Source organism: Bison bison, unplaced genomic scaffold (genome assembly GCF_000754665.1).
Source record: "Bison bison bison isolate TAMUID 2011002044 unplaced genomic scaffold, Bison_UMD1.0 scf7180017864183, whole genome shotgun sequence".
NCBI classification, from domain to species: domain Eukaryota; kingdom Metazoa; phylum Chordata; class Mammalia; order Artiodactyla; family Bovidae; genus Bison; species Bison bison.
The window spans coordinates 3,665,681-3,680,034 of NW_011494755.1; the positions used below are offsets into that span (position 1 = coordinate 3,665,681).

The 14,354-nt window shown below is 41.4% G+C and overlaps 1 protein-coding gene across 1 annotated transcript in view; it reads left to right on the top strand.

Moving 5' to 3' along the window:
• Nucleotides 1-14,354, top strand: part of ZNF462 (zinc finger protein 462) — a 152,888-nt gene that overhangs the window by 132,395 nt on the left and 6,139 nt on the right. Inside the window, 1 exon segment of the mRNA XM_010843617.1 lies at nucleotides 13,830-13,962. Within this exon segment, the coding sequence (XP_010841919.1) occupies nucleotides 13,830-13,962 (133 nt within the window).

Below are 14,354 nucleotides of genomic sequence, written 5' to 3' on the forward strand. Positions count from 1 at the left end.
GAAAAATAAAGTCTGACACAGTTCCCCATCTATTTGCCATGAAGTGGTGGGACCGGATGCCATGATCTTCGTTTTCTGAATGTCGAGCTTTAAGCCAACTTTTTCATTCTCCACTTTCACTTTCATCAAGAGGCTTTTGAGTTCCTCTTCACTTTCTGCCATAAGGGTGGTGTCATCTGCATATCTGAGGTTACTGATATTTCTCCCGGCAATCTTGATTCCAGCTTGTGTTTCTTCCAGTCCAGCGTTTCTCATGATGTACTCTGCATATAAGTTAAATCAACAGGGTGACAATATACAGCCTTGACGAACTCCTTTTCCTATTTGGAACCAGTCTGTTGTTCCATGGTTGACAAAAATCAAAAGAGTAATATTTCGTGACATGTGAAATTACATGAAATTCAAATTTCAGTGTCCCTAAATACAGTTTTCTTGGAACACAGTCACGTTCATCCATTTCTGTACTGTCTGTGACTGCTTTCAAGATAGAGGATAATTGAGTAGTTGTGACAGACTATGTGGTCCAGAAAGCCTAGGAAAACTTGCTCAACTGGCCTTTCACAGGAAAAGTTTGCTGGCCTGGGCCATCAGTCCTTTTACATCTTTGTAACTACGTATTCTCAGTTTGTGACTGAGATGGGCATTTCTGATGTAGGAGGCAGTTTTTCCATGTTCTCTGCTGTCACTTCTTCTAGAAGTAAAAAGTTCACTTGGCCTTTCTCCGTAACAGAAGCATGCACTGGTAGGTGATGTGCACACCCCGATCGGGTGTCTCTTTTTGAATGTACAAGTGTTAAGTCGCTAGGAGGGGGCCTCTGGAAAGGTTAAGTAGATTTTTCTTCATCACATCTCCTCCACTTGATGTCTGCTAGGCAACCTGAAGATGAGAGCACCCAGTGTCATTCGTCCCTTTACAAGCAAGTTTTTATCAGTCTTTCCTGTAAAACTGGTTTGTCCCCCAGGACAGTATGAAAATGCATGTGCAACTTGGTTATATTTGTAAACCACATAACACTCCTCTCCTCTTAGAAGTAAGAACTCTAATAATTCTTAGAAGAATTATTAGAAGTAAGAATTAGTATGGAAATTCTTTCCTCTGCTAAGGACAGATCAAAACCATTTGCTGACTGGCTAAAAAGCAGCTAACAAAAAGACAAAGGTAGTGCTGCAGCTTGAGCATCCAGCGTGAGCGTGGAAGGGTTTGCAGTGTCCCCACTTCAGTGTGAAGGGAAACAGGTTTTGCTGCTCACTGGCACTTCATCTCAATTCCTTACTAGACAAGTTTCCACACAGTTCTCAGTGAGTAGCCCTCACAGGTGACTTTGGGTTCATGGACATTCACAAATAACTTTCACAGGATATGAGGATCTACATGTAATGTTACTGTCTTGAGTGATTATGTATTTGAACAGTCTACCCTTTAAAAGCGTGGATGGCTTCTTCTGCCTTCAGAAGGCTCCAGGGAGCCAGGTTCTAGAATGCATACTCAGCCTTGCTCTCTTTCTCCCTCTGTTGTGGCCCTTTTGGGAAACAAGGTGATAAACTGCTTCTCATCTCCAGAGAAAAAAAGTGAATGTCCCTCCATAGGTCTTCTGACCCATTAAGAAGTTGGTCAGATACCCACCAATTTCTGGGTCCAGAAAGTACTGATCATGTACCAGTATGAACATTTTAGAAGCCAACTTAGAAATATATTGGAACTGTAATATAAGATCTGTATATCATTTGACTTTGACACTTGATTTCATGTCTGAGAATTTAGCCTATAAAATCTAAACATGAAAGAAAGGTTTATATACTGGAAGTCTTACTACTGTGTTTTTTTTTAATTAATGTATTTTTTAAAAATTTATATTGGAGTATAGTTGAATTACAATGTTGTATTAATTTTAGGTGTACAGCAAAGTGGTTCAGATATATATATATATCCATTATTTTTCAGACTATTTTCCCATATAGGTTATTACAGAATATTACAGAATATCCCCTATGATATACAGTAGGTCCTTATTAGTTATCTGCTTTATATGTATAGTGTATATATGTCAATCCCAATCTCTTTATCCCTACCCGTCTTCCCCCCATAACTGTAAGTTTGTATTATACATGTATAACCCAATTTCTGTTTTGTAAATATGTTCATTTGTGCCATTTTTTTTAAGATTCCACACATAAGCGATACCATATGATAAATGTCTTTCTCTGGCTTACTTCACTGAGTGTGATAATTTGTGGGTCCATCCATGTTGTTACAAATGTCATATTCATTCATTTTTTTATGGCTAAGTAGTACATGGTGGTTTCAGAGAAGGCAATGGCACCCCACTCCAGTACTCTTGCCTGGAAAATCCCATGGATGGAGGAGCCTGGTAGGCTGCAGTCCATGGAGTCGCGAAGAGCCAGACACGACTGAGCGACTTCCCTTTCACTTTTCACTTTCATGCACTGGAGAAGGAAATGGCAACCCACTCCAGTGTTCTTGCCTGGAGAGTCCCAGGGACGGGGGAGCCTGGTGGGCTGCCGTCTATGGGGTCACACAGAGTCGGACACGACTGAAGTGACTTAGTAGTAGTAGTACATGGTGGTTTAGTTGCTAAGTCGTGTCTGACTCTTGTGACCCCGTGGACTGTAGCCTGCCAGGCTCCTCTGTCCATGGGATTCTCCAGGCAAGAATACTGAAGTGGGTTGCCATTTCCTTCTCCAGGGGATCTTCCCGACTCAGGAATCGAACCTGGGTCTCCATCATTGCAGGCAAATACTTTACCGACTGAGCTATGAGGGAAGCCCAAGTGGTATATATGCACCACATGTTCTGTATTCCTTTCTCTGTCAGTGGACATTTAGCCTGCTTCCACGTCTTGGTTATTGTGAACTGCACTGAACGCTGAAGGACGTGTATCTTTTCAAATTATGATTTTCTTCAGATTTATGCCCAGGAGTGGGGTTGCTGAGTCATTTTTAGTTTTAAGGAACCTCTATACTGTTCTCTTCTGTTAGGTCCATACCATTTAATAGTATGAACCTAACAGAAGCAGAAGATACTAAGAAATACACAGAAGAACTGTACAAAAAGATCTTCATGACCCAGATAACCACAATGGTGTGATCACTTTCCTAGAACCAGACATCCTGGAATGCAAAGTCAAGTGGGCCTTAGGAAGCATCACTATGAACAAAACTAGTGGAAGTGATGGAATTCCAGTTGAGCTATTTCAAATCCTAGAAGATGATGCTGTGAAAGTACTACATTAAACATGCCAGCAAATTTGGTAAACTCAGCAGTGGCCACAGGACTAGAAAAGGTCAGTTTTAATTCCAATACCAAAGAAGGGTAATGACAAAGAATGTTCAAACTATCACCCAACAATTGCACTCATCTCACATGCTAGCAAAGTAATGCTCAAAATTCTCCAAGCCAGGCTTTAACTGTACGTGAACCATGAACTTCCAAGAGTTCAAGCTGGATTTAGAAAAGACAGGAGCTAGAGATCAAATTGCCAACATCCATTGGATCATAGAAAAAGCAAGAGAGTTCCATAAAAACATCTGCTTTATTGACTACACCAAAGCCTTTGACTGTGTAGATCACAACAAACTGTGGAAAATTCTTCAAGAGATGGGAATACCAGACCACCTTACCTGCCTCCTGAGAAATCTGTATGCAGGTCAAGAAGCAACAGTTAGAATTGGACATGGAACAACAGACTGGTTCCAAATCGGGAAAGCAGTATGTCAAGGCTGTATATTGTCACCTTGCTTGTTTAACTTGTATGCAAAGTGCATCATGTGAAATGCCAGGCTGGATGAAGCACAGGCTGGAATCAAGGTTCGGGAGAAACATCAATAACCTCAGATATGCAGATAACACCACCCTTATGGCAGAAAGTGAAAGAACTGGAGAGCCTCTTGATGAAAGTGACAGAGGAGAGCGAAAAAGATGGCTTAAAACTCAGCATTCAAAAAACTAAGATCATGGCATCTGGTTCCATCACTTCATGGCAAACAGATGGGGAAATACTGGAAATAGTGACAGACTTTATTTCCTTGGGCTCCAAAATCACTGCAGATAGTGAGTGCAGCCATGAGATTAAAAAACACTTGCTCCTTAGAAGGAAAGCTGTGATCAACCTAGACAGCATATTAAAAAGCAGAGACATTACTTTGCTGACAGAAGTCCATCTAGTCAAAGCTATAGTTTTTCCAATAGTCATGTATGGATGTGAGAATGGACTATAAAGAAAGCTGAAGAATTGATGCTTTTGAACTGTGGTGTTGGAGAAGACTCTTGAGTCCCTTGAACTACAAGGAGATCCAACCAGTCCATCCTAAAGGAAATCAGTCCTGAATATTCATTGGAAAGACTGATGCTGAAGCTGAAGCTCCAATACTTTGGCCACGTGATGCGAAGAACTGACTCATTGGCAAAGACCCTAATGTTGGGAAAGATAGAAGGCAGGAGGGGAAAGATAGAAGGCAGGAGGAGAATGGGATCACAGAAGATGAGATGGTTGGATGGCATCACCAACTCGATGGACATGAGTTTGAGCAAGCTTCAGGAGTTGGTAGTGGACAGGAGAGCCTAGTGTGCTTGCGGTTATGGGGTGGCAAAGAGTTGGACACGACTGAGCGACTGAACTGAACTGACTGATACTGTTCTCAATAGTGGTTGTACCAATTTACATTCTCACCAACAGTGTAGGAAGTTTCCCTTTTCTCCACTCCTTCTCCAGCACGTGTTGTTTATAGACATTTTTTGTGGGAGCCCGCACCATGCCGCATGTGAGATCTTAGTTTCCCAACCAGAGATCTAACCTGTGCCCCCTACTGTGGAAACTTAGGGAGTCTTAACCACCGGAATGCCAGGGAAGTCCCAACTTGTAGACTCTTTAATGATGACCATTCTGACCAGTATGAAGTGACACATAATTTTTACGATTTATATTTCTCTAATAATTAGCAATGTTGAGCGTCTAGTAATATATTTATTGGCCATATGTCTTCTTTGGAGAAATGTCTATTTAGATCTTCTGTCCATTTGGGTTTTTTGGTTTTTTTGATATTGAGCTGTATGAGCTGTTTATATATTTTAGGCATTACTCCCTCATTGGTCACATCGTTTTCAAATATTTTCTCCCATTCTGTGGGTTGTCTTTTCATTTCATTGATGATTTCCTTTGCTGTACAAAACATTTTGAGTTTCATTAGGTCCCATTTATTTTTTTTTTAATTTCCCTTACTCTAGGAAATGGATAGAAAAATACTGCTGTGATTTATATCGAAGAGTATTTTGCCTATGTTTTCCTCTTAGGGTTTTATAGTATACAGTCTTATATTTAGGATTTTAATCCATTTTGAGTTTATTTTTGTGTGTGATGTTAGAGAATGTTCTGATTTCATTCTTTTACATATAGCTGTCCAGTTTTCCCAGTACTACTTATTGAGTCAGTTCAGTTCAGTCCCTCAGTCATGTCCAATTCTTTGCAACCCCATGGACTGCAACCAGGCCTCCCTGTCCATCACCAGCTCCCAGAGCTTGCTCAAACTCACGTCCATCGAGTCGGTGAGGTCATCCAACCATCTCATCCTCTGTCATACCCTTCTGCTCCTGCCTTCTGTCTTTCCCAGCATCAGGGTCTTTGCCATTGAGTCAGTTCTTTGCATCAGGTGGCCAAAGTATTGGAGTTTCAGCTTCAGCATCAGTCCTTCCAACGAATATTCAGGACTGATTTCCTGTAGCATTGACTGGTTTGATCTCCTTGCAGTCCAAGGGACTTTCAAGAGTCTTCTCCAGCACCACAGTTCAAAAGCATCAATTCTTTGGCGCTCAGCTTTCTTTATAGTCCAACTCTCACATCCATATGTGACGATTGGAAAAACCATAGCTTTGACTAGATGGACCTTTGTCAGCAAAGTAATGTCTCTGATTTTAATACACTGTCTTGGTTGGTCATAGCTTTTCTTCCAAGGAGCTAGCATCTTTTAATTTTATGGCTGCACTCACCATCTGCAGTGATTTTGGAGCCCCCTCCCCCAAATAAAGACTCTTACTGTTTCCATTGTTTCCCCATCTATTTGCTATGAAGTGATGGGACCACATGCCATGAACTTAGTTTTCTGAATGTTGAGTTTTAAGCCAACTTTTTCACTCTCTTCTTTCACTTTTATCAAGAGGCTCTTTAGTTCTTTACTTTCTGTCATAAGAATGGTATCATCTGTGTATCTGAGGTTATTGATATTTCTCCTGGCAGTCTTGATTCCAGCTTCTGCTTCATCAGGCCAGCATTTCTCATGATATACTCTGCGTATAAGTTAAATAATCAGGGTGAAAATATACAACTTTGATGTACTCCTTTCCCGATTTGGAACCAGTCTGTTGTTCCATGTCCCATTCTTACTGTTGCTTCTTGACCTGCATACAGATTTCTCAGGAGGCAGGTAAATTTTCCAGTTTGTTGTGATCCACACAGTCAAAGGCTTTGGTGTAGTCAATAAAGCAGAAGTACTTGCTTTACTTCTTGCTTTTTCTTGCAGAACTCTCTTCCTTTTTCGATGATCCAACGGATGTTGGCAATTTGATCTCTGGTTATTCTGCCTTTTCTAAATCCAGCTTTGACATCTGGAAGTTCACAGTTCATGGCTTGGAGAATTTTGAGCATTACTTTGCTAGCATGTGAGATGAGTGCAATTGTTGTGTGATACTTTGAACATTCTTTGTCATAGCTTTTCTTTGGGATTAGAATGAAAACTGACCTTTTCCAGTTTTTTGGAATTTCCTCAAATTCCAAAACAAATTTGAGTTTTCCAAATTTGCTGGCATATTGGGTGCAGCACTTTCACAGTATCATCTTTTAGGATTTGAAATAGCTCAACTGGAATTCCATCACCTCCACAAGCTTTGTTCGTAGTGATGCTTCCTAAGGCCCACTTAACTTAAGATTCCAGGATGTCTGTTTCTAGGGAAGTGATCACACCATTGTGGTTATCTGGGTCATGAAGATCTTTTTGTATAGTTCTTCTGTGTATTCTTGCCACCTCTTCTTAATATCTTTTGCTTCTGTTAGGTCCATACCATTTCTGTCCTTTATTATGCCTGTCTCTGTATGAAAAGTTCTCTTGGTATCACTGATTTTCTTGGAGAGATTTCTAGTCTTTCCAATTCTGTTGTTTTCTTCTATTTCTTTGCATTGATCCCGAGGAAGGCTTTCTTATCTCTCCCTGCTATTCTTTGGAGATGTGCATTCAAATGGTTGTATCTTCCCTTTTCTCCATTGCCTTTCACTTCTCTTCTATTTTCAGCTATTTGTAAAGCCTCCTCAGACAACCATTGTGCCTTTTTGCATTTCTTTTCTTGGGAATGGTCTTGATCACTGCCTCCTGTACAGTGTTACAAACCTCCGTCCATAGTTCTTCAGGCGCTCTATCAGATCTAATCCTTTGCATCTATTTTTTACTTCCATTGTATAATTGTAAGGGATTTGATTTAGATCATACCTGAATGCTGTAGTGGTTTTCCTACTTTCTTCAATTTCAGTCTGAATTTGGCAATAAGGAGTTCATGATCTGAGCCACAGTCAGCTCCCGGTCTTATTTTTGCTGACTGTATAGAGCTTCTCCATCTTTGGCTGCGGAGAATATAATCAATCTGATTTCGTTGTTGACCATCTGGTGATGTCCATGTGCAGAGTCTTGTCTTGTGTTGTTGGAAGAGGGTGTTTGCTATGACCAGTGCATTCTCTTGGCAAAACTCTGTCAGCCTTTGCCCTGCTTCATTTGTACTCCAAGGGCAAATTTGCCTGTTACTTCAGGTATCTCTTGATTTGCTACTTTTGCATCCCAGTCCCCTGTAATGAAAAGGACATCTTTTTTGGGTGTTAGTTCTAGAAGATCTTATAGGTCTTCATAGAACCGTTCAACCTCAGCTTCTTCAGCTACTGGTCGGGGCATAGACCTGGATTACTGTGATATTGAATGGTCTGCCTTGGAAACAAACAGAGATCATTCTGTCATTTTTGAGACTGCATCCAAGTACTGCATTTCAGACTCTTTTGTTGACCATGATGGCTACTCCATTTCTTCTAAGGGATTCTTGCCCAGAATAGTAGATATAATGGTCATCTGAGTTAAATTCGCCCATTCAAGTCCATTTTAGTTCACTGATTCCTAAAATGCTGATGTTCACTCTTACCATCTCCTATTTGACCACTTCCAATTTTCCTTGATTCATGGACCTGACATTCCAGGATCCTGTGCAATATTGTTCTTTACAGCATCAGACTTTTCTTCCATCACCAGTCACATCTGCAACTGGGCGTTGTTTTCACTTGGCTCTGTCGCTTCATTCTTTCTGGTTTTATTTCTCCACTCTTCTCTAGTAGCATATTGGGCACCTATCAACCTGGGGAGTTCATCTTTCAGCGTCATATCTTTTTGCCTTTACATACTTTTCTCAAGGCAAGAATAGTGAAGTGGCTTGCCATTGACCTCTCCAGTGGACCACCTTTTGTCAGAACTCTCCACCATGACTTGTCCAAAGAGACTGTCTTTTCTCCAGTGTACGTTCTTGCCTCATTTTAATTGGCCGTAGGTACATGAGTTTATTTCCGAGCTTTCTATCCTGTTCCGTTGATCTGCATTTCTATTTTTGTGCCAGTGCCATACTGCTTTGATGTCTAGCTTTGTAGTATAATTTGAAGTCAGGGAGCCTGATTCCTCCAGATCAATTTTTCATTCTCAGGATTGCTTTAGCTATTCAGGGTCTTTTGTGTTTCCATACAAGTTTTAACATTTTTTGTTCCAGTTCTGTGAAGAAAAATGCCATTGGTCATTTGATAGGGATTGCACTCAATGTGTAGAATGCTTTGGGTGGTATAGTCCTTTTGACAATATTGATTCTTCCCATTCAAGAACATGGTATATCTTTCCATCTGTTTGTCTCATTTTCAGTTTCTTTCATTAGCATCTTATAATTTTCAGAGTACAGGTTTGTTGTCTCCTTAGGTAGGTTTATTCCTAGGTATTTTATTCTTTCTGATGTGATAATAAATGGAACTCTTTTCCTTAATTTCTCTTCCTGATCTTCAAATGTTAGTATAAAACATTTCTGTGTATTAATTTTATATTCTGCAATCTTACTGAACTCATTGATGAACTCTAGTAGTTCTCTGGTAGCATCTTTAAGATATTCCATGTATTGTTTTCATGTCAGCTGCAAACTGTGACAGTTTTACTTCTTTTCTAATTTTGATTCCTTTTATTTCTTTTTCTTTTCTGAGTGCCATGGCTAAAACTAAGCCTGAAAGCCTTATATAGGAAGGCTTACTACTGCATTTTTAATAGTGAAAAGCCAGAAATAACCAAAGGTAAACTCCACATGGGAAGAGTCAAGTAAACTATAATATATTCACTTGACAAAGTATTATATGGTGATTGGATGTATACGTATATTAAATGTATACATATATTAAATAGATGTATATAGAGATTGATATTTATCTCATACCAGGCATAAAAAACACTACTGTACATCATCTGTGAATAGAGAACAGAGATACAGAAATGTAACAACTTCTTCACAGGTACTCTGTATAGGTTGTTGGATTTTACATGATTTTTTTTTCCGTTTGCTAATTTTTCATTGTATATATTTGTGGGAAAGAAAAATATATTAAATGAAGATGCAGACACCTAGTAATTAGGATGGAGAAGGCAATGGCACCCCACTCCAGTACTTTTGCCTGGAAAATCCCATGGGCGGAGGAGCCTGCTAGGCTGAAGTCCATGGGGTCGCTAAGAGTTGGACACGACTGAGCGTGTCCACTTTCACTTTTCACTTTCATGCATTGGAGAAGGAAATGGCAACCCACTCCAGTGTTCTTGCCTGGAGAATCCCAGGGACGGAGGAGCCTGGTGGGCTGCCGTCTATGGGGTCGCACAGAGTCGGACACGACTGAAGTGACTTAGCAGTAGCAGTAGCAGTAATTAGGAGGTGAGAACCATGCCCACTTCAATCTGGACACCTCGCTGGCCAGTGCAGATCTGGCTGAGCTGCAGGGTGTCTGTCTTCATGGAGTTTGTTCTGTTGGGGAGGCAGGCCAGAAGATGTTAATTACTGAGTTTGTTTTTAATTACAATATAGTTAATTTACAACATTGTGTTAGTTTCAGATGTACAGCAAAGTGATTCAGTTACACATATATATGTTCTTTGCTATCATAGGTTATTATAGGATACTGACTACAGTTCCCTGGGCTATGTAAAAGGGGAGGGCAGGGGAGGCTGCTGTGGAAGCCTCGAGCAAGGATATTTAACCAAGCAGGAATTGAGGGAAAGTCCCCCAGATGCAGTGACATTGGAGTGAGACTGGTATGGTAGGCTGAGGAGGAACCACATCAGGGAGGCAGGCTGGACAGAGTTTCACACGGAGGTCACGGCCTGTGCAGAAAGAGGCGCAAAGTCAAGAGATTGGCCTGTTCCGGGAACCTCTATAAGTTCAGGACTGTGGGAGCAAAGGGGAGTCAGCAAAGGGGAGAGGGTGGACCAGAATGTAAGATGATAATCAGACACGTAAACCACAGTAAGGAATTGGGGTTTTATCCTCAGGGCAAGAGGAGATTGACATGAACAGATTTAATTAAAAAAAAAAAAAAATTCCCTCCATTCAACCACACTGGACGGATAGATATAAGAGGTGGTAAGCATGTACACAGGGAATCTGGCAGGAGGGAGGGAAGGGACAGAGGCTCATAAATGCAGCCAGAAGGCTTACTTTTGTATGACGATGACTCCTAGATTGCTAGTTTGGAGATTAAAGATATAGTAAGAACTCAACCCTATAAAGAATTTTTAATTTAAAATCTAATTACATAGCAAAAAGAAAATTCATTTATTTTAGAAATCTTTAGGACAAATACATCCTAGGTGAGTCCCTTGGGTGAATGTTATACCATGAAAATGTCATGCACTCCTAAAATTGTGCAAAATCCAAAATGCTAACAGTTTTCCTGTAAAAGGAGAAGAAAGAGGAAGGCGGAAAAGAAAAAATAACATTTGGTTTGGTGACAGATCTCCTTCTGTCACTGTGAGTTCCTTGATAGGCACAGGGCCGCTGGGAGTCCTGAATGAATGAATCAGTGAATGAATGAGCACAAACTGCTGGATTAAAGAAGGTGTTGAGGATTGTTTTTTGGCCTTTCTCAGTCTCCTTATTTTTGTTTCCTGGCAATGCCCACCTCTCCTGCCCGTTCCACATGCCTGTAGCTGACCTGGCTGAAAGTGGGGAGAAAGTGACAGGAAAAGGCTGCCCCTTTATGATGTGAAGTACCGATCATTTCAAAAATTTTTTTCTTTGCATAATTCAAAATTAGGCCAGTTGGAATCTTGCCTCCTTTTCCTGAAAAAGAAAAAAAAAAACCTGGCAACCCGGAAAACTTTTATTCGGATATTTGTCATAAATGCTATTTGATTAAAATGTAGACTTTGTGGTAAAACATAACTTCATAAATATGCATTCATGATGCTTCTTATACACATTTCCAAAAGCCAAAAATTGGAAAAGGCCACATTCCCAGAAAGGGAAAGGGAAACCACAATTTGGTGAACTGTTGGGTTTCAGGTACTATGATGACCCTCTTCATCGATACAGACAAGGACACTGAGGCCGTGTATGTTCAGAGCCCTGTGGTTCACGGCAAACCCTAAACTTGAACTCAGCTCTGAATGACTTCAAAGCTCCTGCTCCTTGTGCCCTCCCTTTTTGCTTCTTTGTTATAAAAATAAATATTTTTAAAATCTATATAGGTTTGTAGGCATGAGGACAGTAGATAAAACCCTAATTAGGAAGGTAGTCTAAGCAAAAGTCCTTTGCTTGACAGGTACCGTGAACTCTTAGAGGGAAAGAAAAGGAAGAAAGATTCTAACTGGGCTTCCCCCTCTTCGCCATAGTCTGTTGTTCATTGGCTCAGTCGGGACCGACTCTTTGCGACCCCATGAACTGCAGCACGCCAGGTTTTCCTGCCTTTTACCATCTCCTGGAGTGTGCTCAAACTCATGTCCATTGAGTCGGTGATGCCGTCCAATCTTAATCTAATCCTTTTTAAAACTTTTTTTCATGAGCAAACAGGAATTTGCCTTCCCTCAGGGTTTCGGGCTGTGATCGTGGAAGACCTCTTTTCCACCCTCAGCTGAGCTGTTTTCCAAGTCAACTGATTTCATTCTTACAGTTGTATCAATGGATTGTTTCTCTTTTTCTAAGAGAGCTTTTATCTTGAGTTTTCTTCCTCGTTTTCAATGCTGCTGACCCGACCGCCACCCTCACCCCACACACACACACATGGTGTTGTGGGGACAAGTATTACACTTTCTCACAGGACTGTCTGCTGGCCCTGATACTCTGAGGCTCTCTGTTGCGCATTTGTCACAGTTGATGATGATGTTTCCATCTGCCAGGCATATGGAATTGGTGGTGCTCAGCACATCTTTGTTCCAGCCTGATCCCAGGGAATATTTTGGAACCGTCTTGTAAATTCTCCTTATCATCTCCTGCGCCCTCATTACGTGCTATCTCTACTATAGTGGCTATGGAAATCTGCCTTGGAGTCTAATTAATGAAGTCTGTCTTCCCTCTTCAACTCAAAACTCTGTGCCTCAGGAGGCCAGAACTAGGTCTCATATATGGGCCCCTCATGGGCCCCTCCCTTGGCCCCCACCAGGGAAAGCATGGAACCCATCGCCGTGCTGGTTTGAGTCGTCTTGTTGGCTTGGCTCCTGTGCTGTCATTCTTGATCATTCTGTGCATGCAACTGAAGAAGTTCGGAGAACAGATTAATTGAAGAGGGGGCAGTGTGTGCTACCATTGTTATGAGAACCCCAAATAGAATATCCCCACAGAGTTTTCACGGGGTGAGTTTTTATTTCTCTTGGATGATATTTTTGAAGCCAGTTTGGAGTCCCACATTATTCTAACCACATTTTATATAAACATAAATCAGCCACAGTTAACACTTTAAAAGAGTTTTTAGGAATTTGTCATCTAGATTTTTCTCAGATAATCCCAGCTGTGATGAACAGGCTGTGGTCAGCTTCAGAAACAGTAGTAATACTAAACAGTAACAATACTGTCTGACGCTTAAACTGGAGTTAGGAACTGAGCAACTGTCATTTGGTCAAAGCTGGGACAGCCCCACAGCCCTCCAGGTTGATAGGCTGTGGTGGAAATGTTGGGACTCGCTCTGCTAGTTTTCAGAATACTTACAGAGCCACTTTCCCTCCAGATATATTTGAAATTTGGGCTTCCCTGGTAGCTCTGATGGTAAAGAATCTGCCTGCCAAATGCAGGAGACACGGGTTCAATCCCTGGGTCGGGAAGATCTCCTGGAGGAGGAAATGGCAACCCACTCCTGTATTTTGACCTGGAGAATCCCATGGACAGAGGAGCCTGGCAGGCTATAGTCCATGGGGTCACAAAGAGTCGGCACGGCTGAGCGACTAACACACGCACATGAAAGGAACACCCTTGAATTCAACTCAAAAAACGTTTATTGGGCATCTACTCTACACCCCAGGCTTCATGAGACGTGATTTTCTGCCAACTGCAGCTCACATTTCTAACTAAATTTGGTAAGGAAGTTCCAGTGAAAATGAACGTGGGAGCAGAAGACAGATGTGCCTAGAAGAGGGTCAAAATGAAGAAAAGGACCACTTAGGCACTGGTGTGATTTGGTCCTGGTTCTAAAAACACACCCATAGGAAAATGACGTTGGACGGCTCTGTCCTCCAGGGAGAACGGCATTCAACTGTGGTTTGTGATTCCACTGTTTTTGGGTCTTTTTCAGGTAAGCCGAAACTTTGAGCTGGTTGGACGGGTTAACTTGGATCAGCTGGAACAGATGAAGGAGAAGATGGAGAGCTCTAGCAGTGATGATGAAGACAAGGAAGAAGAAATGAACAGCAAGGCTGATGACAGAGGTTGGTCCCGTCCCTGCCCCCTGAGCCCCAGATGGCATGCAGCCTGGCCGTGGGGAGACAGAAGGGAGGCAGAAGGTTGTTGGAGGAGGAACAGAAGGAATGATCCTTCTTCGTTAAGTAGCAGAACAGACTGGCTGCAACACGTCAGGGGCCATGTCTTTGTAAACTATTACCAGCTAGAGAATCTCCAAGGAAAACAGACGTTTTCTCTTTAACTGTAGATATACATTTGTTAAAAAATACATGGCGATGATTTGTTTTTATTCAGGAAAACTGTTATCTGGGGAATCTGCAGAGTAAGGACAGACAGCAAGATGGATGGCCCTGTAAAAGCTATCGAGGAATGTAAATGAATTTCCAGTTGAATGCTTATTTAAAATTGCTGCTGCTGG